Source organism: Octodon degus, unplaced genomic scaffold (assembly GCF_000260255.1).
Source record: "Octodon degus isolate 3935 unplaced genomic scaffold, OctDeg1.0 scaffold00073, whole genome shotgun sequence".
NCBI classification, from domain to species: Eukaryota; Metazoa; Chordata; class Mammalia; order Rodentia; family Octodontidae; genus Octodon; species Octodon degus.
Window position 1 is genome coordinate 306947 of NW_004524649.1, and position 27921 is coordinate 334867.

Genomic DNA, 27921 nt, shown 5'->3' on the forward strand with positions numbered 1-27921 from the left:
GTGTGTGTGTGTGTGTGTGTGTGTGTGTGTGTGTGTCCCACTCAGCCCACCAGGAGGCGGGGCTGGCTGGCATGTGGTGCTGGGGGATTGAACCACGGTCCCCGTGCTTTGCTAAGCTTGTTCTAAGTAGGTGCTTTAGACCACTGAGCCATCTCACCAGCCCCTGTATTTATTTATGAGACAAGATCTCACTAAATTGCCAAGCTGGGGTTGAACTTGGAATCCTGCCTTAGCCTTCCAAATAACCAGGAGTATCTTATGTGCCAGGGCACCCAATTTCTGTAGAGAGGAAGTTGAGACTTAGCCAGATCCACTGGAGCAGAGATCGGAACCCCACAGGAAGAAACTGAAAGGTGGGGTGAGCCCCCAGCTGGGGGACCATGACTGTCAAGTGGCCAGGACAGTGCGTCCTCTCTGGACCCGTGTTCAGGTTGCCTTTGTGCAGGTTACAAAGGAGCCTCCCGCAGATGCCGGGGGGTACTGCTGTGCAGTGGCCTCAGAGGGGCGAGCCCCAGCCTGCTGAGCTCACTGCCCACCCCTTCACAGTGATGGTGGCCACACAGCAGGAGATGAACGATGCACAGCTGTCGCTCGAGCAGCGAGACTACTGTGCGCACCACCTCATCCGGCTGCTCAAGTGCAAGCGTGACAGCTTCCCCAACTTCCTGGCCTGCAAGCATGAGCGGCATGCCTGGGACTACTGTGAGCACCTCGAGTGAGTCCAGGCAGCCACAGGAGGGCAGGGGGCGGGCTGGGAAGCCCAGCTGCAGGCCCTATGGGTAGAGATGGAAGTGGCAGTGGCAGGCCACATCTGGAGCCTAAGCCCTGCCCACTGTCTCCAGCTATGTGCAGCGAATGAAGGAGTTCGAACGTGAACGGCGGCTGCTGCAGCGGAAGAAGCGACGAGAGCAGAGGGAGGCTCGGGCAGCCCAGGGCCAGGGCTCAGGAGAAGTGGCCCCCGAGGTGGCCCTGTAGTGCCACCCACTATTGCAAGTACCAGTAAAGAAATAAAAGAGCCCTTCATTCAACCTGAGCTGCCTCCTTCTTGCAACGCCGGATAAGAGGCACAAGCAGATCCTGGCCCCAAAGAATACAAGAGCCGAGCCCAGCTGGGCAGTTTATTCCAAGAAGAGACAGCAGCATCACCCTGGGGGATACAGTGGCCTCATAGCAGAAAAGGGACAATGGGCATACGCAGGGGTGGGTAGTCACGGAACTCCTTCAGGTAGCTTCGGTGCTTGCCCTTGGCCCAGATGGTCATCTGTGTGAAACCCACCAGCGAGAAGAGAGCCACTGCAAGTGGAAGAGGGGTCAGCGGCCTGCTACGGGCAGGAGGGAAGGTAGTGGGTGCAGCAGGGAGGGCGGGCTCACCTGGCAGGCACTGTGTCATGATGGCGAAGCCGATCCAGGACCCCACCTGTGGGCAACAAGGGGCCAGGTGTTCTGTTGGCAGCCTGGGGGCTCAGCTGCCACTCCATCCCTCCCCCCATTTTTCTACATTGGGCATTGAACCTTAGGGGCTTCACACTGAGCTACACTGTGAACCCAGTTTCTTACTCACATAGGACTTTCAGTGCTGTGTTGCCCAGGCTGAACTGAACTTACAGTTCTGCCTTAGCCTTCCAGTGCTGAAGTGACAGGCATGTACTCCATGCCAGCTCAGCATTGGCTCTGGAGGACAGTACTAACCCAACTCCAGTGTAGTGGGCAGCACACACGCCAACCCTGCATAGGCAACTGCCCTCTACCAGGGACCCAGGCCAGGCCAGGGCAGTGGCCCTTACCTCATAGGTGTAGTTGGGACAGGACACCAGCAGGAAGAGCCACGTGAAGGGGTTTTTAGTGGGGTATGGGATCTTCCTGGTCTTGGACCCTGACAGGCAGGAGAGGTGAATGAGGCGCTGCCCATGGCCTAGCCAACCCAACTGCCCTGAGCCTGGCAGGTCACTCACCAGCTGGCCGCAGGTCCCGCAGGGCCATGTGGATGGAGAAATTGCCCAGCTGACAGATCTGGAGGAAAAGTGGATCAGCCCAGGACCCCCCAGCCACACCCCACCCATCACCCCTGCCTCCTTACCACAAAGATGGCCAGCGCCAGCTTAACCTGCTGAGCTCCATAGGCTGCAGAGGAAGCAGGGAGGGGCCATAAGCCAGGAGACCACGGAGGGCAAAGGGCATGGGGGAGGTCAGAGGCACTTACTAGGGGGTGTATAGAGAGGGTGGTTGATGTAATAGGCCATCCATGCAGCAAAGCCCCAGTAGTAAGTGCAGTTCTGAAAGGGAGTGACAGGGAAGGATGTGGGCAGCACTCAAGGGCAGAGGGCTCTGCAGTGGGCGGGGTCTGGCAGCCGGCTGGAGTTGAGTGGGTGTGGCTTGTGGTGGGCGGGGCCTTCGCAGCTGGTTGGAACTGAGTGGGTGTGCTCTGCGGTGGGTGGAGCTGAAGATGTGTAGGTGGAGCTCTGGATGGCCAAAGTCTGCAGGGCTGGTGGTGGGACTCCGGGGTGGGTGTGGCCCCGGGGTGGGTGGGGCAGGGCTCTCACCTTGAAGATGTTGCGCAAGGGCATGGTGCCATGAGAGAAGCGGTGCACGAAGAGGGTCTCCAATAGCCGCTTGACATAGTGGAATGAGTGGCAGATGCAGGCGAGACTGGGGGGTGCAGGGTCGGCTCAGTTAGTGCAGCGAGAACCCCGCCCCTAGCCCCGCCCCCACTCGGGCATCCCATACTCACTGCACCACTGAATGCCGACTAGACGTGAAGTCGTATTTGTGCCCATAGATGAAGGGTACCCGGAAGTAGAAGAGCAGGTAGATGAACAGGGGCCCGGCGTATTCTGTCAGGAAGACCTGCGTACAGGACACAGTGATCACCCACCCGTGTGGCCACTGCAGTAGGGCACGACGGGGCTTGGCGGAAAAGGGCTTACCGTCACCCAGCTAATCTGCGCCCCCAAGTCCCGGAAGTAAAGAGTGGCTGTGGTGCCCACAGGCAGCTTCTGCAGGACATCCTCGTCCTTCAAGGACTTGCCCTCTGCGGAGTGAGCAGGTTAAAGCCCGCTGTGTCCCCCACCTGCCACCCACCACCCCTGGTTGTGGTACTTACTTGGGTCCAGGCGCAGGGACTGGCGGGCCGGGTACCACTGGGGGTCTGCAGGCAGATAGCGGTGTCACCCAGGCCAGCCTCAGCTACTCCCAGAGGGCCAGAAGGACAGACGTGGTTTCCTCCCAAAACCAAGCCCAGTGGGGGAGGGGAGACTCTGGTGCCCTGGGGGCCAGCAGGGATGGGGGAAAAGGCAGGTGTGCACTCACGGGTCTTGGTGAACAGGTTCTTGATCTCCGCAATGGTGGCCTGGGGCTCCACCTGGTGAGCCAAGGCAAGGAGGTCAGCTCTGGGGGCCGAGATCCAGGAACCCAGGGGAGTGGGGCTGGGAGCCAGGATCCCACCCCACGGTCAAGGCCGGAGCAGCATGGGTCCTGCCAGTGTGGGGACAGCTGTGGCCCTGGGGCCCCATGTTACTAGGAAGCTGATATCATCCAACTGCCCAGTGGAAAAAGGAAGGCCCTGGTAAGGGTCAGCCCCACCTTCTCAAGACCCTGCAGAATCCACTGAGGCGGCCTTGCTTCTTCCCCAAGCAGGCCAGCTACCAGCCACACCAGGCGCCACGCTGCCCGTTCTACCTTACCTGGGATCAACACCCCTTGTGTGCCCTCTGAAGGGCAGGGGGTGCGGCCCCAAGGGATGGAAGGAATGTGGCCCCAGCCTAGTGCCACAAGCAGTATAGTCTTACCTTGTCCAGAAAACACAGCTTCTCCCTTGTCTTTGCATCCAGAATCTCCACCTCGAAGAAGAGAACAGCCTTTTTATGTTTCTTGGCTGCCTTGGGGGGTGGGGCCCTGGGGAAGCCATTAAGGCCAGGGCTCAGGCTCTGGCTCGCTTCCCGGGCCACCATGCTCAAGCTGATGTCCATGTCGCCCACCACTGGCCTGCTGCTCCACTCTGCCCACCAAGTGCACCCCGCTGCCACTGTCGCCTCCCACCGCCAACCTCCCCACCCAAGAGCTGCACCAGTCAGGCAGTGATCAAATTCTGCCACAGTCTGGAAAGGAGCCCAAGTCTGCCCTGAGCCACTGGCTTCTGTGCCAGATGAAATCTGAGTGGCACCAGAGCTGCTGCCCAGCTAAATATAAAACCACTCAGACCAAGCCCCCAACAAGCCATGCCACCATCCCACAACAGCATGGGGGACAGCAAGGTCCCTATAGCAGGCAGGGGCTCAGGCCTGCACCATAGGGTAATAGCCCTGCCTGGCCCGGGATATTCACTGGGCTCTGAGAAACCCCAGCTATTTTGAGAATCCGTGAGAAAGATCATCCATTTCCCTTCTGAGCTGTAAAAGACACTCTGGATTATGTTCCTTGTGCATTTGTGTTCCCAGAGAGGTGACAGATTCCCAAGTTACTGGAGCAGACAGCCCCACTCTGCATGTAAAAGGGCCAGCAAGCCCAGGATTCAGCCAGCACCCTTCTACCCCTCCACCTCCCTCTCCTGTCTCCACACATTACCCCCCCCCCCCGCCCCCTGCCCCAAGGCCTTGTTCAAGGCCTCTGGCATAGTAGTCTTCCTACTGGGCCAGCCCCAGGCCACGCACACAACCAGGCCCTGCCCAAGGCCCATGAGCACACAGTGACAGTGCAGAGGAGCAGCACTGGATGGGGGGACAGCAAGCTGAGAAGCTGCAGAGTAAGGTTGAACAGTGCTTTGTCCTGGGTTTTGGCCCTTCCTGATGGAGGGCTTTTGCACTTAAGCCAGAGAAGCCAGACCCCAGTGGCAGGGCTAGAGGCAAGCAGGAAAGCCTCCTCTCCCTGGGCTGGGCAGGTTCCCTGCCGTGCTCATGGGGGTGCAGCAGTGCAAGTGAGCACATCAGCCTATGTGCCCAGCCTGGCTACCCAATGGCCACAGGTCAGAGTACACAGGGCTCTGCCCACCTGCGCTGCTGAGGGCAGGGCAGGGCCCAGCACCCTGAATCCTGGCAGACACTGTCTGTTGTGCCTGCATCAGCGCACCTGCTGCCCACACTGGGCCCTGCTGACCCCTATGGACAGCTGCCAGAGAAAGGGGCCTGAAAGGCGAGCAGGCCATGGACCTGGAGTGTCACCCCCCCAGGCCAGAGTGAGGAGGGGCACAGGGACAGGGTATTAATAGTTCCTGCACCCCAAGTGGGCAGTGCCCACGTGCCTGTGAGCCCATGTGGCCCTCAGGAAGGCAGCACAGCGTCCACGAGACAGGAGGTCTCAGAGTTCTTGCCGAACCACTCAAGGGCTTAAAATACAACCAGCCAGGCTCCCTGCTGGCCAGATGCTGGGGGAGGGCTGAAACTCTACCCTCTCCTCTGCCGCCGGGCACCAACCAGGCCTGAGGTGGGGGGGACAGGGCCTGCCTGTTGTCGGGGCTCAGGCAGCTGGGAAAGGAAGCTGGTGGCAGGAGGTAGCCCAGCCACCCTCGCAGCAGCAGCCAGCACTCAAGCAGGAGACACAGCCTGCTGCACCTGACAAGGTAAGCCTGGGCTGCAGGCAGCACCCAGGGACTGGGGGCGCTGCAGGCCATGTGGCAACAGGGTCAGCCCTCAGACCCTAGACCCCGAAGCAGTCTTCTCTTGGAAGGGCTGAGGGTCCTCAGGTGGGTGCCTGTGATTGCCTGTGCCTCTGATTATTTCAAAATAGAAAGCACAATAAAATTTGCTAGTTGGGAAGGGGGAAGTAGGCTGAGTGAAAGAAGCCAGCCAGATACACAGGGTCATATATTTATAAGAGGCGTCCTAGCCTGCTCATGCAAACACAGTCAGGGGGGAACTGAGCAGAGGTGAGAGGGGAGCATTGGGGAGTGCTGGAAATCCCTCTGTGTTGTGCACCCTAAAATGGGCAGCTTTCTATTTTGTCAGTTTCATGTCCACACAAAACTGATGCCAGGGACAGAATCAAGCCCCACCTGCTAGGCAAGCGCTCACCACTAAGCCGCAGTCAGCCTCAGCGTCGCCTTCTAAGGCTGGGGGACAAATGGCCACAAGCACCAAGAGGAGAAGCCTCCAGGGCTGGGAGAACCCAGGGGACCTCACCACACTCATCCCAGTCCTTGGTCCCTCCTCAGCCCACCCTCTGCTCTGTGTCTGCCCAGGCTTTAGGCCAGCCTACAGTGGGGGTCAGGGGCTCCCAAGACTTGGTAAGCACAAGGGAGGACCCCAGAGAAGGCCACGCCCTAGGGAGGGCACAGGTGTCACAGCGCCTGTGCACAGGGAGGCAGGAAGGAGTGGAGGGGCTCTCCTTAGGAGCCTCCAAGGCAAGGGACAGGATGGCTGACACATGGACAGAGGAAGCTGGTAAGGGGGCACTGGCCCAGATGCCACAGAACACAGGCAGGGACCCTGGCGTGGGTATGACACACGGTTCTGTGATGACAGTCCACTGGCCCCGGAGGAATTCTCACCCGGCCTGAGATTCTGAGGCCCAGCCAGTAGCGCTCCTGCCAACATCAGTGTGCCAGGGCCGGGGTGCCGCCAGGCCCACCCTGCAGGAGGGCACAGGCCCTAAGCTGAAGGTCCCCAGCCAGTGCTGGGTAGTAAAGACCTGACAGAGGGAGGCACAGAGGCAAATTCAGCAGTAGCACGGGCCGCAGGAGGGCGCAGGCGTCGCAGGGCCTCTGCACAGCCACTCCCTCCTGCCAGCACTCAGCTTGCAGGGCCTATTTTCAATGCTGGGCGTCCTCCATCCAGCAGCCACAAACACGGGTATACACTGTCCTGTGCATGGCTGCTCCCAGCACCTGCAAGAGGGCCGGCCAGGGGCAGGGACAGCTGCGCCCTGGGAGGAGGCAATACAGGCCTGGCCCAGGAGCCCTGCCCACCTGTACCCTCAGCTTTGCCTTGTCCTCCTGCACCACCCATGGAGCTGCCCAGCCATCAGACCCAGAGGGCACACGTGGGGCCCAAGGCCCCTAGGGGAGCCTCTGCCCAGTCACGCAGGTGAGCAGGCTACAGCTGCCGGGGTCCCTCAATAACCCTCACACGCTGGAGGCCCTCTCATCCCTAGCATGAGAAGCCAGGCCACAGGAGGTCCTGGTCCCCAGGGAAAGGATGCAGGCCAGGACTAAGACCCACCTTTTCCACACTCCCCAGATGCTGAGGTTTAAAACAAAAAGCAAAACTATTTCCTGGCTGTGTTGCTCTAGTCAAATAACCTATCCTTTCTGAGCTTCTACATCCTCATCTGCAAAGTGACAAACTCCCATCTGCCATCTCACAAAATTACTGGGAAAACAGTGGTAATAACCAAAAAAACAAAAACAAAAACAAAACAAAACACAACCCAGGATTTCCAACCAAAAATATATCTTTTTTTTTTTTTTTTTTTTTTTTTTATGTCTTTGGCACAGAGTCTCACTATGCAGCTCAGACTCATAGTGATCCTTCTGTTTTCAGCCTTCCCCAGTGCTGGGATTACAGACATGTGCCACCACACCGGGTCTGGCTCAGCACACCTGGGGGTGCAGCCAGTGTGGCATATGGTGCTAGGGATCGAACTCCGGTCCCTGCACTTGCCAAGCAGGCACTTAGTCTACTGAGCTATCCTGGTAGCACCCAACCTGAAATAAATCTTTAAAACTAAAATCATAATATATACTGAGCCAGGAGGTGGTGGCGAATGCCTGACCCCAGCACCCTGGAGGCTGAGGCAGCAGGGCAGTATGTTCCTAGCCAGAGCAACTTAGTGAAACCTTACCTCAAAATAAAAAGGTGCTGGGATGGAGCTCTGTGTGAAAGCCCCAGCACCGAAAGCAAATAGAGATATAAACATGAAGGCTCTGGTGCTTGCTGCAGAGTGGGGTACATGCACGGGCTCCATTCCCCAATGTCTGGCATAGGGCAGCACTGGACCCCTCCACAGAACACCAAGGTCAGCTTGAGAAACGCCACCCAACCAGCACCGCCCCCCAGTGATCACGAATGGAAGTGCACCCTGAGGCAGAGGTCAAGGATGCTGTGGCAGGTGCAGGGTCAATGGACAGACAACAGGGTCCCTGTCGCCAAGACAGGGCAGAGTAGCCAGGGTGGGCCTCCCCAAGAAGGGGGTCTGTGGAAATGGCCAGGGGAAGAATGAACTAGGTGGAGGGACAGCAGGTGCAAAGACCTTGGTTCTGCACCAAGCTCCTGTACACAGGAGTTAATGGACAGGGGGACAGTGGGAAGAGATGACAGGCAGAAAGGTGACAGGGTGGGGCAGACTTTGCAGAGCCTGGTGAAGAACCTTGGCCTTTTCAGGTTTTTTTTTTCCCCCGAGTACTGAAGATAGAACGAGGGCTTCACTCATGCCACATAAGAGTTCTACCACTCAGCTGCCTCTCTGTCACCTTTTAAAATTTTCCTTTCTCCATCTTATTTTGAGGCAGGGTCTCACTGAGTTGCCCAGATTGGGCTCAAAATTGTGACCCTCCTGCCTCAGCCTCCTGAGCAGCTGTGATTACAGGTCTGGCTAGGCCTCTGGCTGTTACTGCGGGATGGAGGATGTGCAAGATTACTGAGCACAGGATGCAGGGCCAGACTCAAGTGGTCACAGGGAGATCAGTGGGGATGAGGCTGGCACTCACCAACAGGTGAAGTGTGGGCTGGGACTCGACAGTGGTGGGTTTGCGGGCAGACCATGATGGTTTAGGTGGGGACAAAGGGGCAGGAGCTACAGGTTTCTGACCTAGCCCCAGTGGAGCCCAGGCTGGAGATGAGTTCGTAATACCTGTGAGCTGACTGCATGGGGACAGTGCAGGCCTGGCACAGCCACATCAGAAGCCTCTCGAGTGGTGGCCCTATCCCCTCCCAGGGCCCTCTGTCTGCAAATGACCCACCCAGGGCCTCCCTCAAGGGCTGCACGGAGTCCTGGTCACGGGGCAAGAACAGGCTTGATGGGCTTGTGCACCTACCTGGAGCTCCTGTGTCCTATGCTGCGACCACCAATGGTGACAGGGTAACGAGGGCCAGTAGTTGCTACCAGGCCTCTACGCTGTGGCCCACAATGACCCAGAACAATAGAAGGCGGTCGCAGGTATAGAAGCCAGGCTCCAAGGGCAGAGTGCATCCAGGTCACCTGGTGGAGAGTGCCTGTACTCCAGCACCGTCGCGTGTAGGTTCAAGGTCAGGCCATCCCTGTGCAGGGCCCTGGGCCTGGTCAGAGCTGGTGCAGAGGCACATATACTGCCCTCTCAGCCCCCACAAGGACTGGTGTCAGGAAAGGACCTGGCCACAGCCTGTCTCACACAGCACACCTGGCACAACCCAGCAGTACCTGCACTAGGCCTGGTACACAAGGAAAGGCCTGGTAGGCACAAGCCCAGAGTGGCGAGGGGCAAAGATGCAAAGTGCTAAAGGCCTTCAGCCTGCCAGTGCTCACGCAGTCACAGGGCTGTCCTTGGGGACACCAGCTGTGCCACCCTGGGGACTCGCTCACCCCCATCACTGAGGCAGACAGGCGCGTGCCCTGGACTCCAGCTCAGCACTTCGGTTCCCTTTGCCTTTTACTTTCCAGAAATATCAAGTCATCCATGAATGCTAGGGTGCCAGGACACCCGAGAGAACCTTGGGCCTGGCTGCCAGGAAGCCAGCACAGGCTGCACCTGCCCAGCCACAAATACCCCCTCCCCCAGTGGCCTCAGTGTGCGACCTCATTTCTCCACAGTGCTGGAGTGGGAATGCCAGCCTCCCAGAGGAGCTGTGGTGGGCACAGAGTGGCACCCAGGTGGGGGTGGGGGTGGCCGGGCCAGATGTGGACCAGCCACTGCGTGGACCTCAGCCAGGCTGCTCCTGCTGCTAAGATGCTATTAGCTGGGGCCTGGGCAGCAGCACCTACATGGCCCTGGGGGCCAGGACCAGGAAGAACGGGTTGCTGTCCCCACCTCCAAGGACACTTGTCAGGCCCCCTACATCAGTCAACAGAAGAAACCACAGAGGACAGAAGAGGGAGCACTGGGTGCACACAGCAGGGACTCTCACCAGCAGCTTGCCAGCTGCCTGGCTGTCCCTGTCCACACAAATGCACCACTACTGAAAACACTCAATGCTCCCTTCCTACCTGCTCTGTCACCATTACCAAGCACTGTGTCCCATCCACAAGCTCGGAAAACCCAGCTTGGAAATGAAGCCCTGGGCCAAGGTGGTCAGCCAGGAAGACCCCTGCTGTCCTGGCCTGTGTGAGCCTGAAGTCCCTGCGGTCACCACAGTGAACAAACCTGCCTACCCTCTGAAGAACAGTCTAAATGCTAGGGAAAAAAGAAGAAAATAGGCCTGATGCCTAAGCTCAGTGACTTGGAAGACCAAAACAGGAGGACTGCTTGCGCCTAGGAGTTCAGGGCCAGGCTGAGAACACAGAGAGACCCATCTCAAAATACCAAACTTCAAACCAATAAAAACAAGTGAGGAGTACAGCTCAACTGTGGCCTCTGGCCTAGTACACACAAGGTCCTGGGTTCCTTGCCCAGCAACAGAAAAACAGTAATAGGGCTGGGTATGGTGGTGCACCCTGTAATACCAGTGCTCGGGAGGCTGAGGCAGGAGGATCACCATGAGTTTGAGGACAGCCTGAGAAAGACCCTATCTCAAAGAAAAAAAAAGTAAATAAACCACCTGGATCCATTCAGAAGGTACCCTCCTTGCTCACGCCCCAGCTCCTGCACAGCTGACCTGGAAGAGGCACTGAGATTCCAGATGTGCCCAGTGGTGACGTGTGCCACCTGCACAGTATCAAAGACCTGCTGGGAGCCTGAGGGTCAAACTCTCTACTTGACATCAGGACCACCCCCACCACCACCCCAGCCTTGCCTGTACACCCACTTGGGCACAACCAGGACATACCAGGGGGCATACCAGCTGGCCAGGTGGCATACACCTGTCATTCCAGCACTAAGGAGGCTGAGGCAGGAGAATCACCATGAGCTCAAGGCCAATCTGGGTACACAGACTTGTCTCAAAAGACCTTGTCTCAAAAGAGAAAAAAAAAATCGGGCCATACCCAGGTTGGGAGACTGTCACCGTCACTGCAAAGAGGGTGAATCCAGGCAGTGTGGAGTAATATTTCAAGTTTTCCCATCACAGGCCAGTGACATCCATGGGCCTGGAAAAGTGGGCAATATCCCAAGGGCTGCAGGAGGCAGGGTTTGGCCAGCCCTCCAGGAGCCTGAGCCCCAGGGACTGGCTATTTGTGAATCAGAGCTTTGCTGTGGCGCCATCTTGTGGCACTGGATTCAGCCTGCCTGGGGCGGCACCTCTAGGTCAGGTTCCAGCGCTCCCAGGGGCTGAGCTTGTACCCAGCACACAAAGGGCCTGGTTCCAGCCTAGCACCCAGAGAGAAGCTCCCAGGGTCATCAAAGCCACCCTGCCACGGGCCCTGCTTTGGATGGAGCCCAAAGCCCTATCACAGCCAACAGCACCCACTCAGAAAGGCGTCAGCCACGACCATGCTACCACCTTCCTCTCCCGTGTCCCCCCCGACACTGGCAGGCTGCACCCAAGCACTGAGTGCCACTGGGTCCCCCTGTGCTGCTCACAACTGTGTGGGTGAGAGGCAAGGCCCGGAGAGCACACCATGTCGGCCCAGGACCTGCCAGCTACCAGCTCCAGGGCCAGGGCCCCTGTCTGCTGGAGAGAGGCCTGGTGACACACACTTGGTGACACATGCCTGCAATCCCAGCAGTGAGGGAGGCTGGGATGGGAGGATAGAAAGTTCAAGGCCAGCCCCCATCTCTTAGCAAGACCCCTCTTCAAAATTAAAAAGGGGGGGCCTGGCCCTAGCTCAGGCCTTTAAGTGGCTGCTTCCACAAAGCTGTCAGCCTCAGGTTGCTGGAGTTTGAACCTCACCCCTCTCCCGCTGGCCAAAAGTGCCCTGAAGGCATTCGAGGAACAAAAAAAAAAAAAAAAGAAAAAGGGCTACAAGACATGGCTCAGTGCAAAGGCCCTGCATTTAAACCCCGGTGACAGAGAGCGGGAGGCTCACAGCCGCCAGGCAGTCCTCCCCTGGGTGCTCCAGCCAGGACCCTGTCCTTTCCTAGGGCTGCATGTGATCCTCAGCTTCCTGTCCGTCTCTGGACAGGAAGGCAGTGTCCAGCCAGAAGCCGGGGAGGGCCCAGGTCCAGCAGGGCCAGGTCCTCGGCATCACAGCAACCGGCTTCACTGCTAAGTCTCTTACAAAGAAACTATGTCTTGTTCATTCACGGACACAGGCCAGGCATGGTTAGAGACTTTGAGCATTCAGCTGCAGAATGAGTTACAAAAATCCTTACTAGGCCAGACACACACCTGTCATCCAAGATACTCAGGAAGCTGAGGCAGAAGAATACAAATTCATGGCCAGCCTGGGCAACACAGTGAGACCCTGTCTCAAAATGTAAAAAAAAAAAAAAAACCAGGCTGGCGGTTTAGCTCAGTGGCAGAGCACTCATAGAGTGTATGTCTTCTATGCCTTTAAATTAAGTTCTGGCTCCCTTTGTAGACATCACTGTTACACTAGTCATCCTGTCATACAGACCAAACTGACTTTTATTCTTTTTGCAGTACTGAAGATTTAACCCAGGGGCTGGTGAGATGGCTCAGTGGTCTAAAGCACCTACTTAGAACAAGCTAAACTAAGCAAAACACAGGGACCGCGGTTCAATCCCCCAGCACCATATGCCAGCCAATCCCGCCCCCTGGTGGGCTGAGCTGGCCACACACACACTAAATAAATAAATAAATAAATAAATAAATAAAAAAAGATTTAACCCAGAGCTTCACAAATGCTAAGTATGCTTAGTAATGCTACAGCCCTGCCCTTGCCCCAGAAATTTAACTTTATTAAGATATTTCATAAGGCACTGGGGAGATAGCTCAGTAGAATAAGCACCTGCCTGGCAAGTGCAAAGTCCTGAGTTCAATCCCTGGTACTGGAAAGAAAAAAAAAAAATTCAGGGGCTGGGGAGACAGCTCAGCAGTCTAAGCTGCCTGGCAAGGGCAAGGAACCAGGTTTGATCCCCAGTACTGCATGCCATGCAGCAATGCCAGCCACCGAAACCAGGCATGGTGGTACATACTTGTAATCCCAGCGCTGGGGAGGCTGAGACAAGAGGATCACTACGAGTCCAAGCTGCATAGCGAGACCCAGTACCAAATAAATAAAAGATTTTTTACATTTTTTTTTTACAAAGACATTTCAGTGGCTGGGTGCATGTGGTGCATGCCTCTCATCCTATTTGAGAGGCTGAGGCAGAAGGACCACAATTCAGTGGCCTAAAGGCACAACACATAAAAATAAAACTCCCTCAAGATACACTCACAATACACCAGCATGACTAATTATTCCATCAATGGCATGAGTAAAATATCCACAGCTTAAACGGATCATAACTGGTAATAAATACTAGCCACAAACTACAGGTTATGGGCTGGTGGTGTAGCTCACCACTGCAGCACCTTCTCAGCACCGCAGGTAGGAAGGAGGGAGGGAGGCACTGTGGCACTCTGACACATGCTCATAAGCCCAGCACTATGAGAGGACAAGGCAAGAGGATCATGAGTTGGAATCCCGCCTGGGCAATTTCATAAGACCATGTCTCAAAAGTTAGAAAGAACTGCTGTGGTGGCACACGCCTATCATCCAAGCACTCTGCAGGCTGAGGCAGGAGGATCACCACAAATTCAAGGCCAGCTTGAATTGCAAAGTAAGACCCTTTCTCAAAATAAATAACAAAGGGGGTGGGGACTAAGGTACAGCTCAATACAAAGGCCTGCATTCAATCCCCAATGTCAAAAAGAATACAATAGGGCTGGTGAGATGGCTCAGTGGTCTAAAGCACCTACTTAGAACAAGCTTAGCAAAGCACAGGGACCGCTGTTCAATCCCCCAGCACCACATGCCAGCCAGCCCCGCCCCCTGGTGGGCTGAGCTGGCCACACACACACAAAATAAATAAATAAATAATTAAAAAAAAAAAAAAATACAATAAAAAAGCGGGGTGCCACTGGTTTACCCAAAGCAGCACCAGCACGGGCACTTTTTTTCCCTGATCAACACCCATCTCTGAGGTTTTCTTATTGCTAGAATGTAGCAAGGTTAGGAAGTGCTAGGTAGGGTCTTAGCATGTTGTCCAGGTTGGCCTCGAACTTAGCAATTCGACAGCCTGTTCCCTGCATGGCTGGGGATTACAAGCACGCGTCACTGTGCCTGGCCAGTATTACTTTTATTCTGCCATTTCTTGTTTTCTTTTTCTTTCTTTTTTTTTAATTTTGTTTTGGTTTTGCTTTTGTGCTATTTTTTTTTTTTTTCTTATTTTAAGATAGGGTCTCACTATGTAATTCAGGCTGGCCTTAAACTCACTATGTAGCCCAGGCTGGCCTCAAGCTCATGGTGATCCTCCTGCCTCAGCCGCCCAAGTGCTGGGACTGTAGGCATGTACCACCCTGCCAGACTTTGTTTTTATGTTGGCTATGGAACCCAAGCCCCCATACGTGCAAAGCAAGGAGGCTACCACTGGGCCACACTCCCAGCCCTCATTCCTCCCTTGTTTTTCTGTTTTGGTTTTCTGAGACAAGAGTCAATATGTGGCCCAGGCTGCCTTGAACTCAGTGATTCTCCTGCCTCATCCTCCTGAGTGCTGGACAACAAGTATGCACCACCACATACAGCCTCTTCTTTCAGTCGTGACACTAAGAAGCCAGGTTCGCAACAGATGGATAACAGGAGCCAGGCGAGACTGAAACCCCAAAGCTACAAGTGCTTTCTGAGTTACACACCTGGAAAAATCTTGGCATATACCTATTATCAGAGATGTCTGGATACACCTTCCGGCTGACTAGCTCAGGTGGCCACACGATATTTCACTAAAAGCATGACCCCCTGAGATTCAAAAAGACGTTCACTTTCTCACCACCCTGAAGATCCCCAAGAGCCAAGTGACTTGGTGGATGTCACCTGGTTAAAGAGGGATATCTAGGCCCAACTCCCAGAATTAGCCTCTAATTCAGCCAGAAGGGCCAATCCAAGCCGTCACCCCATTTACCACTCTGCCACTGAGCCCTGAGCATGGCTGCCATGGCCTCCAGCACAGTGACTCAGATTCTGGGCTTCTTGGGGACAGCAAGCAGCCCAGGCAGGAGGAGCCCACGATGCAGAGCCCTGCAACCCCATAGGGCCTCTGCTCACCAAGCAGCTCCCATTCCTCATTCACTCAGCAAACATGGGTGTTGGATGTGTGCTGGGTGCTAGGCTCAGTTCTGCAGTCCCAACCAGAAAAGCCCAAGAGGAACAGCAGAGAGCTGGGCCACACTGCCAGGGGAGGCAAGCCCCAGAGGCTTCGCCCCACCCCCAACCTCCCACACTCCTCAAGCTCAAGGCCAAAACATCTATTGTGTAATACGAGGCATGGCAGGGCCCCAAGAAAAGAAACCAGGCCAAACCAAAGACCTTGCTGGGGCACAGTGTGTGAGCCAGGTTCCCACAGAGGTGGCAAGGCCCCAGGGCAGCACAGAGCTCGGCGGGTCCAGCGCATCAGGGGCTTGATCAGAGTGGATGTTAGGAAGACCAGCTGGGGAGCAGCTGGAGCTCTGGGTCTCACGCTGCAGCCACAAGAAATCAATGGGCTGCCACAAGTTGGTTTGGTTTTCAGAAGGACCTTGGTGGTGGCTGGGGGACAGGGATCTAACTTGGATTTAGAGACCACAGGGATAAAGCAGAAAAGAAACATTTGCTCCCAGTGGGGAGCCTTGCCCTTTCTCTCCAATGATGTAACCCTCTTGCCTCCATATGTAAATTAGGTGAAACTAGTATGTAACCTCCTGACCAATCATGTACCTCCAGCCTATATCCCCACCATATTATGCAAAGAAGGTAAAGCTCAGGGTAACTTTCTGTCCAATCAGTTAACAGCAAGCACCTGTTTCTGTGCTTCCTACTCAACTGTAAACTCTATAAAAACCCTGCTCACTGTCCGAGCAGGCCCCCTCTGCTGAGCCACCACAGTCAGGCCCACTGACCCTTGCCTCCAATCCCCAGGTGCTGCTGGGCCTTTTGGTCTCGGGCTGCTGCTCACTTGCTGTGAGCTGTAACATTCGCTGCAACAGTGAGGCTCAGAAAGCCCCCAAATGGAGGCACTGGCTCCTGAACCCCAGCACCTCCGCTTTACAGCAGCGTTACCAGCAGCACCCAGCGAACATCCCAGTGCCAAGGATGCAAGGAGCCAGGCAACACTGGAAAGGAGGGAGTAGCAGTGAGGAGGGGACTCCAGCAGGGCCCTTGAGTGTGTGGCAAGAAAGAAGCAGCAGAACACGAAAAAGCTGAGACAACAGCTCAGGTGTTGGGCCCCAGGTGCTCAGCTCCACCCTGCCCTGACAGACAGGAGATGACAGACAGGAGAGGAAGGAGTGGCAGGGAGGAACAGGAAGTCCAGGGCTTTTCTGGTTGTTTTTTGCAGTCCAGGCATCCAAATCCAAGGTACTCCACCCTGAGCTACATCCCCCGCCCTTTTTATTTTTTATTTTGGGACAAAGTCTTGATCTGTATGTAGCACAGGCTGGCCTCAAGCTTGCAGTCCTTCTGCGTCAGCCACCAGGCGTGCTGTGAGATCACCAACGTGTGCCTCCACACCCAGCTGAGAATAGGAACCCAAAGTGGACGCTGGCCCCACGCCTGCTTCCGGGCTGGTGCTGGTCCCAGGTTCTGTCTGTGTGCACCCGCAAATGCGTCTGTGGCTCTGCACCTCAGCCTGCGCCCAGGGAGGGAGCCCAGAAGTGTTCTTGGGGTTTGCTGACTGCGCCCAGAGTGACCAATAGAATCTCCATCTGGGGTGCAGCCTAGTGCTGCCTGCCTACCACTGTGCACAAAGCCCTAGCTGCCATTCCCAGCACTGCAAACAAGAAAAAAAGTAGCAAAAGCCAAACCCCAAAGTACCAGAGGCACTGCAGCCTCTCCGTGGGGGCACAGGACCTGCCAGCCCCAGCCCAGCCCACTGTACAGCACAAGGGCACTTAAGGCTCCTTTCTCCCCCTCTTGCTGTCCCTTTGTGGGGAGCAGGGCAACCATGTGGCCAAACGCCAAGGCCGCCCTGTTCTGCATTCTCTGGGTATTGCCTGCACCACTGTCATCACTGCTTCCAGAAGCATCCTGAGACCTACCAAGGGCCTGGGACAGCAGGACAGAGCCAGGGCTCATACACATGCATATACTCATACACACGCACATGACAGACGGTGCCAAAGGCTGGGCAGAAAACTTAAATATGCCAGGCACAGTGTGGTCCACTTGTCATCTCAGCACTCCCAGAGGTTGAGCCAGGAAAATGTGAAGTTGGAACCCAAGCTGGGCAACTCAGTGACTTGGTATGATCCTGTCTCAAAATATCAAATTGGGGCCAGGGAAATGGCTCAGTGGCACAGTGCCTGCCTGGCAAGTGTAAGGTCCTGAGTTTGATTCCTGGTACCAAAATATATATATGAAAACTTTAAAAAGACCTGAGGATGCAACTCAGTGTGAAGCTCCTATTACCTGAAAAAGAGGAAAGAAAGAAAGAAAGCCAGCCAGCCTGCCTGCCTAAAGCATGAGAGGTAACAAGGTGCTGGGTGCTACCCAGGCTGTGCTCGGAGAAGGGTGAAACAAGAATGACAAAATTCCCAGACAAGAACTGAACCTGCCTCTTCCACACCCAGGGGCCTCCCTCCACCTCCAGCCCAGCTGGCCCCGGTGGAACGTCCAATAGCAGAGGGGCTCAAACTCCGCTCTGGAGGCGTGGGAGTCACAGTGCACACAAGGCAGAGTCTGCAGAGGCTCTGGGCTCCGTCCCCAGTACCATGTGCATGCACACACACACACACACACACACACACACAGTCACCCCTGGATGTTCACAGGTTCCACATCTGCAGATTCAACCCACCAGACCAAAAATACAGAAAAAAGAAAAGAAACCTGCTCATACTGAACCACTTTGTAGTAATTATTCCCTGAACTACACAGCCTGCCCCGACTTCAAGGTGTCTGCACTGTACAAGCACCGCACCTGGTCTCCCAGGCCAGCCATTTACACCAGGCCCCTCGGCAGTACAGGCATGGGTCCCGGGAATGTCTGGGCACCCATCCCCCACATGCCAAAGGACACACACACTGTTCCACGCTCTACCTATGGCCACTGTGATTGTCATCCTTCCTAAGAAAGCAGCATGCTCCCCACACCTCCAAAGCTGTGCATTTGCCACTCTGCCTGCCCTCCCTCTCCTCCCACCCGGGAACTGGCTTCTCCTCACACCAAACCCTGATGCCTGCATCCCCTCTTCCTTCCTGTGGCACAGTCCCTGCACCCTGGAGCCCCAGGAGCTGGCGCACAGCCCTCCCTGTATCTCCTGTGTTGCCAGTCAGTAGCCACAGGATCTGCTCCCAGAAGAGCCTGGTTTGAGCAGAGGCACAGACAGGACAATGCCCGCTTGCCAGCCTGGCACAGCTGCAGAGCCCCTGAAAAGGCCTTTATCCCCAGTGGGGCTGGGAAACACTCATGGTCCTCCCTGACTGGTGGGGCAGGGGAGCGATGACAGAAGTCCCTCTCTTCCCCCTTGCTGCTCTTGGAGAGTTAAAACTTAAGTAGAATTATCAGAAAAGGAAACTTCAGGGGTCAGGGGTATAGCTCAGTGGCATAAGCACATGCCTGGCAAGTGCAAGGCCCCAAGTTTGATCCCTGGTACTGGGAGAAAAAAAAAAAAAAAAAAACTTCAGCATCCAAGATAAAGTCCAAGGTCCCTCTAGTATACATAGCCCTGTCCAGCCAGCCTCTTCTCCCATGGGGGACATCTATGGCAGAGCCTGCCTTCAAGCCAGGAGCAGAGCACAGAGTCCCTGCCTTGTTGGAGGGTGGTAAGGGGTGACACTTGCCTCACAGGTGCAGGACCTGGCTCTGATCCCCAGTATGCACAACAACAAAACAAAAATAAATACATAAATAAATAAATAAAAGAGCCCAGGCATGTGAACACCAGGCCTGCTGTGGGCTGAGGAGAGCAAAGACCACAGCCTAGTGAGCAGGAGGAACAGGACAGCAGGGGACAGATGATGTGAGTCTCTGAGCACAGGGGGAAAGTGCCAGGCTGCAACATGACTGGTGAGGACAGATGGCAGCTGGGGGGAAGCAGCAGTGAGCTTCAAGCAGGGCTGGCTTTGAGCATCTGCTTCCTGAGATGTTCTCTGTCACCACGATGAGTTCAAGTTCTCAATGTGCTGTCTTTTTGGTTGGTGGTTGTTACGGTTTGTATCTAGGCATCCCCCCAAAGTCTCATGCAGTCATGCAATGGGCTTCTAAACTTTGTGATTAATTCATGATCCAGTGCTGGGATTCTGGGTGTGAGTGCTGCACCCAGCCTGGGGCAGACAGACTGAAAGCACCACAAGGGAGACGGACTTGCTCTCTGCTCTTCGCTGCCACCGTGAATGGCTGCCCTCTGCAATGTGCCGCTCTGCCTTGGCGCCAGCAGAGTATGGACTGAAACCTCCACTAACTGTGAACAAGTGAAAAGTAACTGAGCACATGGCTGACACTGACAAAGGTTCTACAATCTGAGGTACAGGATCTCAGGATAAATCCTGAGGGCATTTCACTGACCTTCTCAGATCAAAAAACTACAACTCTTGTTGCACAGGTCCTGCTTTACCTTGGTCTTAACCATCCAGTAGAAAAGTATGAAGACGAAATATAGGAAGTAAAGCCATGTTGTTTTGTTGAGCTGTGGGGGACTCAGGTCAATAATTTCTGACATTGCCAGTTAAACAGAAGACCCAATGCTATTATGGGCTACTGGACTCTTTTAGAATATTTTGCTGAGTTTACACACCTATAATATTCAATAACGGAACTTAGAAAAAATGGGGTATACCGATGAATGTCCATTTTGTATCTGTGTATTCAAAGTGGTTGGGATAGATATATAGTTGCATTCTCTTAATGAATAGAATGATTTTTTCTAATGGTGTTTGTAAGTAGGATCACAAGTCTGCATCTTGTACAGCAATTAACCACTAAGAAGAATATATGCAGTGTATTATTTGTTGAAACTGTACTTTCGATTTGATTTGAAACTGTCTCATTGCTATATGTTTATCAATAAAACTTTGAAAAGAAAAAAAAAAAAAGAAAGAAAAGTAACTGAGACAGTGGTATGAGCAGTGTTAGAGACTCAGGGCTTCAGGACATGCTAAGCTGTCCCAGTATCCCTAGCCCAGAGTCTTTATTGTGGTACCCACAGAGGAAACTGAGGCAGGTTCAGTTAATGCCAAAGGCCTTGCCCTTTGCCACCATACACCTCACCCCTTCCTCCTGCCACGTGCAGCCCACTTTGGGAGCAACAGAACCCTCACTCTGCCACTCATGAGCTGTGGGTGGGTCGTCGCATTTCTGTGCCTCAGTTTCTCCATTGGACAATAAAGGAGAATAGGCTAGACCTGCGGGCACACACCTATAATCCCAGCACTCAGGCAGCTGAGACAGGAGGATCAGCATGAGTTCAAGGTTTGACTGGGCTACAAAGTGAGTTTAAGGCCAGCCTGAACTGCATAACAAGGTGGGGAGGGGGACTAGTAACCCTATTGCATGTATCTGTAGGAATAAAATAAACAGACTTAGGCCTGGGGCACAAGCCCAAGATCCTAGAACTTTGGGAGGCTGAGACAGGAGGATCACAAGTTCAAGCCCATCCTGAACAATTTAGGTATTTAGCAAGACCGTGTCTCAAAGTTAAAAAAAAAAAAAAAATTAAAAGCTCTAAAAGGGCTGTGGACGTAGCTCAGTGAAAACGTCATTAAGACTGAAGATGTGACTCAGTGCAGAACCCTTTCCTAGCAAGTACCAGGGCAGGGGTCCCCTCCTGGTACCACCAAAATATTATCAAGAGCACTCCAAAGAAGCATTCCAGCAGCAGCAGCTTTATGAAAATTATGAAGGTAGCTGGCTGCAGGACAGTGTCCCCAGGGATTCCAACATTCTTGGCTGCGAGGTCAGTGTCAGCAAGAGGCTGTTAAGACCTCGCCTGAACTTGAGGACGGCCCAAGGTCCCCTCACCTGGCCAGGGCTCCCAGGAACAAAGAGTGCCGAAGCAAAATTGACAACTTGATCACAGCCACAAGCCTCTTCCCAGCAGAGTCACTCAGGGCTGTCTAACTGCTCTTTCTCTCTCCTCAGGGACCAGTGAGACCAGAGGCTGTGCTGAGCTTGAGGGCCTCTAAATCCCCAGCAAGACCACTGACAGCTGCGCCAGCTGTGCAGCCCAGAACCCGGCCATGGGTGACTCCCACCTTCCTCCAGCACCAGGTCCCACTTGCTCATCTCCAGGCCCCACCCACTGCTTACAAGGTGAGTGAAAATGGAACACAGTCCAAGATGCGCACTCCAGATGGCCCCCAAAATATCACCTGGACAACACCCCCAGGAGCGCTAACCCTGGAAGCGAAAGAAGGTCCTGATGAGGGGGCTACAAGAGGGGCCTGAGCACGTCCAAATGTCCTGGAGAGCTGAGGACTCAGGGTGTTGCACGAGAGTGAGGCCTGCCAGGGTCCAAGCTGTGGTGGTGGCAGGGCACAAGGCTCTGTGCACAGCCACATGTTCCGCTGTCTCCACGGGAAGGAGGCTGTTAACCAACACATGGGCTGTGCAGCCTGACACACTACCTGCTCAAGGGCACCTGTGGACACAGGAAAGCCTGGCAACCCAGGACCTGGGCACTGCCAGGGGGTTCCAAGAAGGTGACAGAGCTCACCCCTTTCCCAGGGCATAGTGGCTCACACCTGTAATCCCAGCACTCAGGAGGCTGAGGCAGAAGGATCACTCGAGTTCACGGTGTTCTGAGCTACACAGCGAGTCTCAAAGCCAGCCTGTACCACATAGCAAGACTCTGTCTCAAAAAGCCAGAAACAAGTTTACCACCTTGACTGGGTGCATAGGACGGATGAGACAGAACTCAGGCTTCAGCTTCTCAGAAAGCCGAGGCGCTAAAAAAAAAGGGGGGGGAGGGGAACTAAAAAAAAAAAAGAAAGCTGAGGCAGGAGGATCCCATGAGCACAGGAGTCCAGCTCAGCTCAAAAACATAGAGAGACCCTGTCTCTCTAGTGTGTTTGTGTGTGTGTGTGTGTGTGTGTGTGTGTGTGTGTTGTGATACCAGGGACTGCACCTAAGTATTATACCTACTCCACCACTGAGCTACATGCTCAACCCTTTTTTTTTTTTTTTTTAAACTAAAACTGCCCACGGCATACACTACTGCACCCGTTTTTAAAATAGGTCCCTTTAAAAACTAGTTAAAGAAGGGCCAGTCAGATAGCTCAGCAGACTCAAGTGCCTGTTTAGGCAGAATGCAGCAGCCAGGGTTTGATCCCCAGCGAGCTGTGCCAACCCTGCCCCCAGGGTGTGCCGAGATGTGACTGAGACTGGGCATGGTGGCGCGGCACATGCCTATAACCCCAGTGCTTGGGAGGCTTAAAACAGGAGCATCACTACAAGTCCGATCTGTGTAGTAAGACCCTGTTCTAAATACATTTAAAAAAAAAAAAACCTAGCTATGTAAAGTGGCACAGTCCAGTAAGCCCAGCACTTGGAAGGCTAAGGCAGGAGGACTGCGATGAGTGTGATGCCAGCCTGGACTACACAGGAAGACCCTGTCTCAAAAAAAAAATAAAATAAAAAGCTCATTACACTTTTGGCAAGTCCCACTCTTATCTCACTTGTACTGAATGATTCCATGAAGCAGTGTCCACTTCAGGGAAGAGGCAGCCTCTCCAGCAGGCCCCACCTTCCCCACAACAGAACCCTGGCCCTACCTCAAACAGAACAGCCCTGCCACAGGGACAGCAACACCTCCGACTGGGGAGAGGGTGGAAGCCAAGAGGCAGCTCTGCTGCTTTCTGGCTAGGACACGGAGTGAATGCACGCACTCCTCTGGGCAGCCCTTACCTGTGAAGTAGAAGTGACACAAGTAACCCCTGCTCAGGTGCTCAAGGACTCAAGGAACTGCGATCTGCAGGTGTGATGGCACAGGACCAAAAACTTCATCGCAGCATTCTGGGAGGCTGAGGCAGGAGGAGCGAAAATACGAGCCTAGTCTGCGTAACTTAAGTCACTTAGCAAGGTCCTATCTCAAAATAAAAACAATTTTAGAGGACTGGTAATATAGCTTGGTGTGAAGGCCCTGGGTTCAATCCCCAGAATAGTGAGTGAGTGAGTGAGTGAATGAGTGAATGAGTGAATGAATGAATGAATGAATGAATCTGGCTAGCGGCCATCAGTAGTGGATATCCTCCCACTTTGTGGTGCTGGCCATTCTACCCTGGAGTCACAGAGACAAAGGTGTGCATCTTTTTCAGCCTGGATGTGACTTCAGGCAAGGTCCCTTGTCTTTCTGAGCCCCAGGTCCCTTCTTTATAAAACAGGGGTTCAAAGAGGAGCTCTCAGTGTCTCTGGAAGGACTTCCCTGCTATTACTCCCTGCCAAGGTCTCTCTGCTATTACTGCTCTCCAGCAATAAAGAGATGGGAGGTGGCTCAGTGACATAACTCTGGGTTGTACCCCCAGAACCCCAAAAAAGAAACCATACAAGGAGAAATTACACACCTATTCTGTGTCCAAATCCAAAATCAATCCCGAAGACATTTTCTAAAGCTCTGTTCAGAGCAGAGGGTAAAAAAGTATATGACAGAATAAGTAGCCCTCAATCTCAGAACACAGAACCTGCCAGCAAACAGGCACTAGAAGACCAGCATGGTGGCGCACACCTGTAATCCCAGTATTCGGGGAGGCTGAGGCAGAAGAATTGAAAGTTTGAGCCCACCTTCACTAAAAAAGATATCTTTTTATTTAAATAAAAAACAATTGACAGCTGGGCATGGTGCTGCATGCCTGTAATCCCAGCACTGAGGCTGAGGCAGGAGGATCCTTGCTAATTGGAGATCAGCCTGATCTACAAAGTGAGCTCAAAGCCAGCCTGAACTGCATAGTGAGACTCTGTCTCAAAAAGATTAAAAGTGGGGGGTGGTCAGGGATATAGCTCAGTGGCACAAGCACCTGCCTGGCAAGTGTGAGGCCCTGAGTTCGATGCCCAGTAGCAAAAAAAAAAAAAAAAAAAAAAAAAAATTATGGCATCCTCTGCAACTTGCTTTTTTCCACTGCATATGATGTTGGGAGATAAACTGTAGGGCTGGGTAAATCTAACCAGAATTTTCCTCCACCCCAGGCTGCCCACAACAGTTAAAATGAACAATTCAGAGCACCATGAAGCACCTTTGCCTTACGGATACCACAGGTATTTCAGTGACTTCATAATCTTTTTTTCAATACTGGGGACAGAACCAAACCCCCTCCCCCCAACTAACAAACATTCTACCACTGAGCTACATCCCCAGCCCTTTCAGTCTTCAGGCAGGATCTCATTAAATCACCCAGACTGGCCTCAACCTTGGGATCTTCTTGTCTCAGCCTTCCAGGGTGCTGGGATTACAGGTGTGTGCCGATGCACCTGGCTAATGGTCTTTAATACCAGCTGGTGGCTGTATTCTCAAATGGCTTTCACCCCAAGGAGCAACCATAGCGAGGTTAACTAATCTATCCTAGTCATACAACTACACAGTCAGTAACACTGCCAGAATCCAGCCCTGGCCCTATCCAAAGTACACACACCTATCACACCATTACCCACAAGTCTACTTTCTCCTTCACCTCTGCCCTCCTACCGTTTTCACTCCAAATAGCTGCTTCAAGACCACAAGTCTACTTCCAGAATTTTCATTTGATCTGGGCATGATGGTGCGTGCCTGCTATCCCAGGGCGCAGGAGGCCAAGACAGAAGGTTCACCTCAAGTTTGAAACCAGCCTGTACCACACAGTAAGACCCTGTCTCAAAAAAAAAAAAACACAAACAAAAATAGAACTTCCATCCTTTCATCCTTATGCCTGGGTAGGAAACTGATGCAAGAACTTGCCAAAAAGCAAGGTGATAAACCAGTCTAAAATTACTGGCAAGATGGGCACCAAAAGAGCTACCCTTGCCAAGTTTGGTGGCATTTGCCTGTAATCCCTGCACTCTGGGAGGCTGGGGCAGGAGGATTACAAATTCAAACCCAGCCTATACAACTTGGCACTTAGTGAAACCCTGTATCAAAATAATTTTCCTTAAAAAACGCAGGCCTGAAGCTTAGTGGAGAGGCTCTGTGCTCCATCCTGAGGATGAAACAAGGGGGCAGCTAGGAAAGGGCAAGATCCCCCGAGTCAGCATCTCATCACATCCAGGTACTCAGCTGCAGGGACAGAGCACTGGCCAGGGCTGCTGCTGGCCACAAGCAGACTGATTTCCTAGGAATTCACAGGCTCATTTACAAGATGCAGTGGCTGTTTCTCCAGCTGTTACTGGGATCATCACTTCCCATCTCATCTCAGCGGCAGAAACAGCAATAAAAAACAAAAGTCTGCAGTAGCCCAGGACAAGCGGTTCTCTCACTGACCTTGCTTTGACCCCAAGATAATCCCAAAGCCTGCTCTACCCTTCTAAGAGGGTGCCTCCAGCCAAGGCTCAGAAGTGACCTCTTCTACGGGCTGGGCATGGTGGGACAGGCCTGTCATCCCAGCACTCGGGAGGCTGACACAGGAGGATTACCCCAAATGTGAAGCCAGCCTGTGCTACACAGTGGATTCAAAACCAGCATGAACTACATAGTGAGAACTTATCTGCAGAAAGAAATTTTAAAAATAAATAAATAAAACAGGGCTTATGAGGGAAGCTACCCTCTCAGTAGATTACTGGAGATAGCTTGAAGGTTAAGAATGAACTTAGTTGGGGGCTTGGGAGATAAGTCACTAGAATAAGCGCTTGCCTGGCAAGCGCAAGGCCCTGAGTTCAATCCCCGGTTCCGCTAAAAAAAAGAATGAATTTAGTCCCTAACTGAAATCCACCTTTTGATGCAGATAATTGAAACCATTTCCTAAACCACCAGATAAATGTGAGTGAAAGTTCTCTTCTATTTTGATTGGTAGCACCAAACCCTTGGGGCAAACTAACCTGCTTGCTGAGCAAACTGGGCTAGAAGGCTGCTCCTCCCATGGGGAGACTCCTCTGTGAGTAACTGGCATCCATTACAGAGTATGATAACAAAGAATACAGTAAAACAATGGTTTCTGTTTCTCCCCAAGGTCCAGCTGGTTGTTGTTTTGCTTTGAGGCACCAGAGATGTAATCTAGCACACGTGTGTGGTTTGTTGTCCAGTCCAAGCCACCAGCCTCGAGCTGGGCCCAGCTTCCTGAAACAAGTGTCCATCCTCAAAAGCCTACTTTACCTAACACCTACCCTGCAAAACGCAACTTCCTTCCACTTTGAGGTCCCCAGAGCAGTCCAATCTGTACAGCATAAGACGGTGCTTGCCAAGGGCTGCAGTGGGAACAGTTACTGGTTTTGGGTTCTTTGGTTTTTGGGGGTTTTTTTTTTGGCACAACCAGGGATTGAACTCAGGCCCTTGTGCTTGCCAGGGAAGCGCTTATTCCACTGAGCCATCTCCCTGGCCCAGCAGTTACTGTTAAATGTGTGCAAGAGAAAAGAGAAGTTTTGCAGATGGGTGTGGCGATGGCTGCACAACTGAAGGGACTTAACACCACTGAACTGCTCACTTCAAAAATGAACAGAAGGACAGACTTGATGTGGCTTTCACCTCGATTTTAAAAATCTTGGCGGAAACAAGAAATCTACATAAAATTCCTCAACTTGCTAGTTTTCATTTAAGGAGCTGCATGGCAAACTAGTAAAAAAAAAAAAAAAAAAAAAAAACTCTTGACTTTGGAGAGCTGGTTCCCTCTCTGTTTCCAACTTCCTGGCTAGGGGCCTTTGGAAAGTCACTTGACATGTCTAAGACCTTCTTCATCTAATAAATGGGGATAGAAATAATATCCTGTCTCAGGGCGCTCTGAGGATGAAAATAAGGTGACAGATTACTGCTTGCACAAGAGCTACCACTTGTTAAACCACTTATTATGAAGGTTAATATACTAGTTTTTTTTGTTTTTTTTTTCAAAGTTTTATTTACAAACAGATAGCAATGAGACAGTTTCAAATCAAATCGGAAGGACAGTTTCAACAAATAATACACTGCATATATTCTTCTTAGTGGTTAATTGCTGTAATATACTAGTTTAATGACAGTGATTTAATCATAAATAGCTGAATTACTAACATTATACTATCAACTAAGTAGATAACCCCAATAGAAGATGTCATTTTAAGGGAAAAACAGTCCTAAATTAGGAGTCACAAGACTTGGACTTCAAGAGTGACTGTGGCGTAAAATCTCTCTTGATGATTAGGCAAGAGGCTGCATCTCCCTGGATGAGCTTTAGTCCGCGCGAGAATGGTGCAAAGGTCACCAGGAGACAGCTAATGCAGTCTGCCGAGGGGGTGGCAGGCGCAAAATGTGTGCAAGACTCCCTCAGATCGGGAGCACAGGTTCCGAAGGCAAATCAGCCCTCTGGGAAAGTTGCAAGCAGCCTGTGAGCTTTTCCCAGGCCCTGTAGAGACCCCAAGAAAAGGCACCCCCAAAACAGCCTGTGTTGCAGATTTATAAATACCTACTAGGCGCCTGCGCACTGGATTTTACGAGTGGCCCTGGAGCGCAGCGTGCGCCCACTGCGCCTGCGCCATCCGGCTGTTGTGGGGCAGTAGGTAGTCCCTCAAAGAAAAACCAATAGTAATGCGGTGGCTGCTCGGTCGTTGTTTCTTCGTTTCTTACCTCATAGTGCTTCATGGTTCCTTTACTTGGTGATGCCGGTTCCAGCTGCTGCTGGCCACCTGCGCGCGACACAGTACAGGATAGGTCCACACGCTTGCGACTGTCGCCCTAGACTAACTGGGCTCGGCCTCCGCCCCGC

The 27921-nt window shown here is 53.1% G+C and overlaps 2 protein-coding genes and 1 long non-coding RNA gene across 4 annotated transcripts in view; 2 read left to right on the forward strand and 1 right to left on the reverse strand.

The window, feature by feature from the left end:
• Ndufb7 (NADH:ubiquinone oxidoreductase subunit B7) overlaps positions 1-1028 on the forward strand; it is a 4011-nt gene extending 2983 nt beyond the window's left edge. Inside the window, exons 2-3 of the mRNA XM_004635523.2 lie at positions 547-715; positions 843-1028. Coding sequence (XP_004635580.1) covers positions 547-715; positions 843-975 — 302 coding nt within the window. The 3' untranslated portion in view covers positions 976-1028. The remainder of the gene's footprint in view (positions 1-546; positions 716-842) is intronic.
• A 104-nt stretch (positions 1029-1132) lies between these two features.
• On the reverse strand, positions 1133-27921 carry Tecr (trans-2,3-enoyl-CoA reductase). 2 transcript variants are annotated; one of them, XM_023720082.1, is made up of 13 exons: positions 27783-27921; positions 3786-3836; positions 3307-3358; positions 3101-3145; positions 2925-3028; positions 2729-2844; positions 2541-2646; positions 2201-2273; positions 2078-2121; positions 1953-2010; positions 1785-1873; positions 1372-1417; positions 1134-1293 (listed from the first exon to the last, which is right to left on the reverse strand). In XM_023720082.1, exons 1-13 carry the CDS (start codon positions 27795-27797, stop codon positions 1166-1168), a joined length of 927 nt encoding a protein of 308 aa, XP_023575850.1. In that variant the 5' UTR covers positions 27798-27921; the 3' UTR covers positions 1134-1165. The 2 variants fall into 2 exon arrangements, with proteins under 2 accessions (XP_004635677.1, XP_023575850.1); XM_004635620.2 differs by lacking the exon at positions 27783-27921 and having other exon boundaries at positions 1133-1293; positions 3786-4057.
• Positions 5325-27921, forward strand: part of LOC111817884 — a 29849-nt gene continuing 7252 nt past the window's right edge. Inside the window, exons 1-3 of the long non-coding RNA XR_002821984.1 lie at positions 5325-5551; positions 21212-21382; positions 24251-24319. This is a non-coding gene — a long non-coding RNA (uncharacterized LOC111817884). The remainder of the gene's footprint in view (positions 5552-21211; positions 21383-24250; positions 24320-27921) is intronic.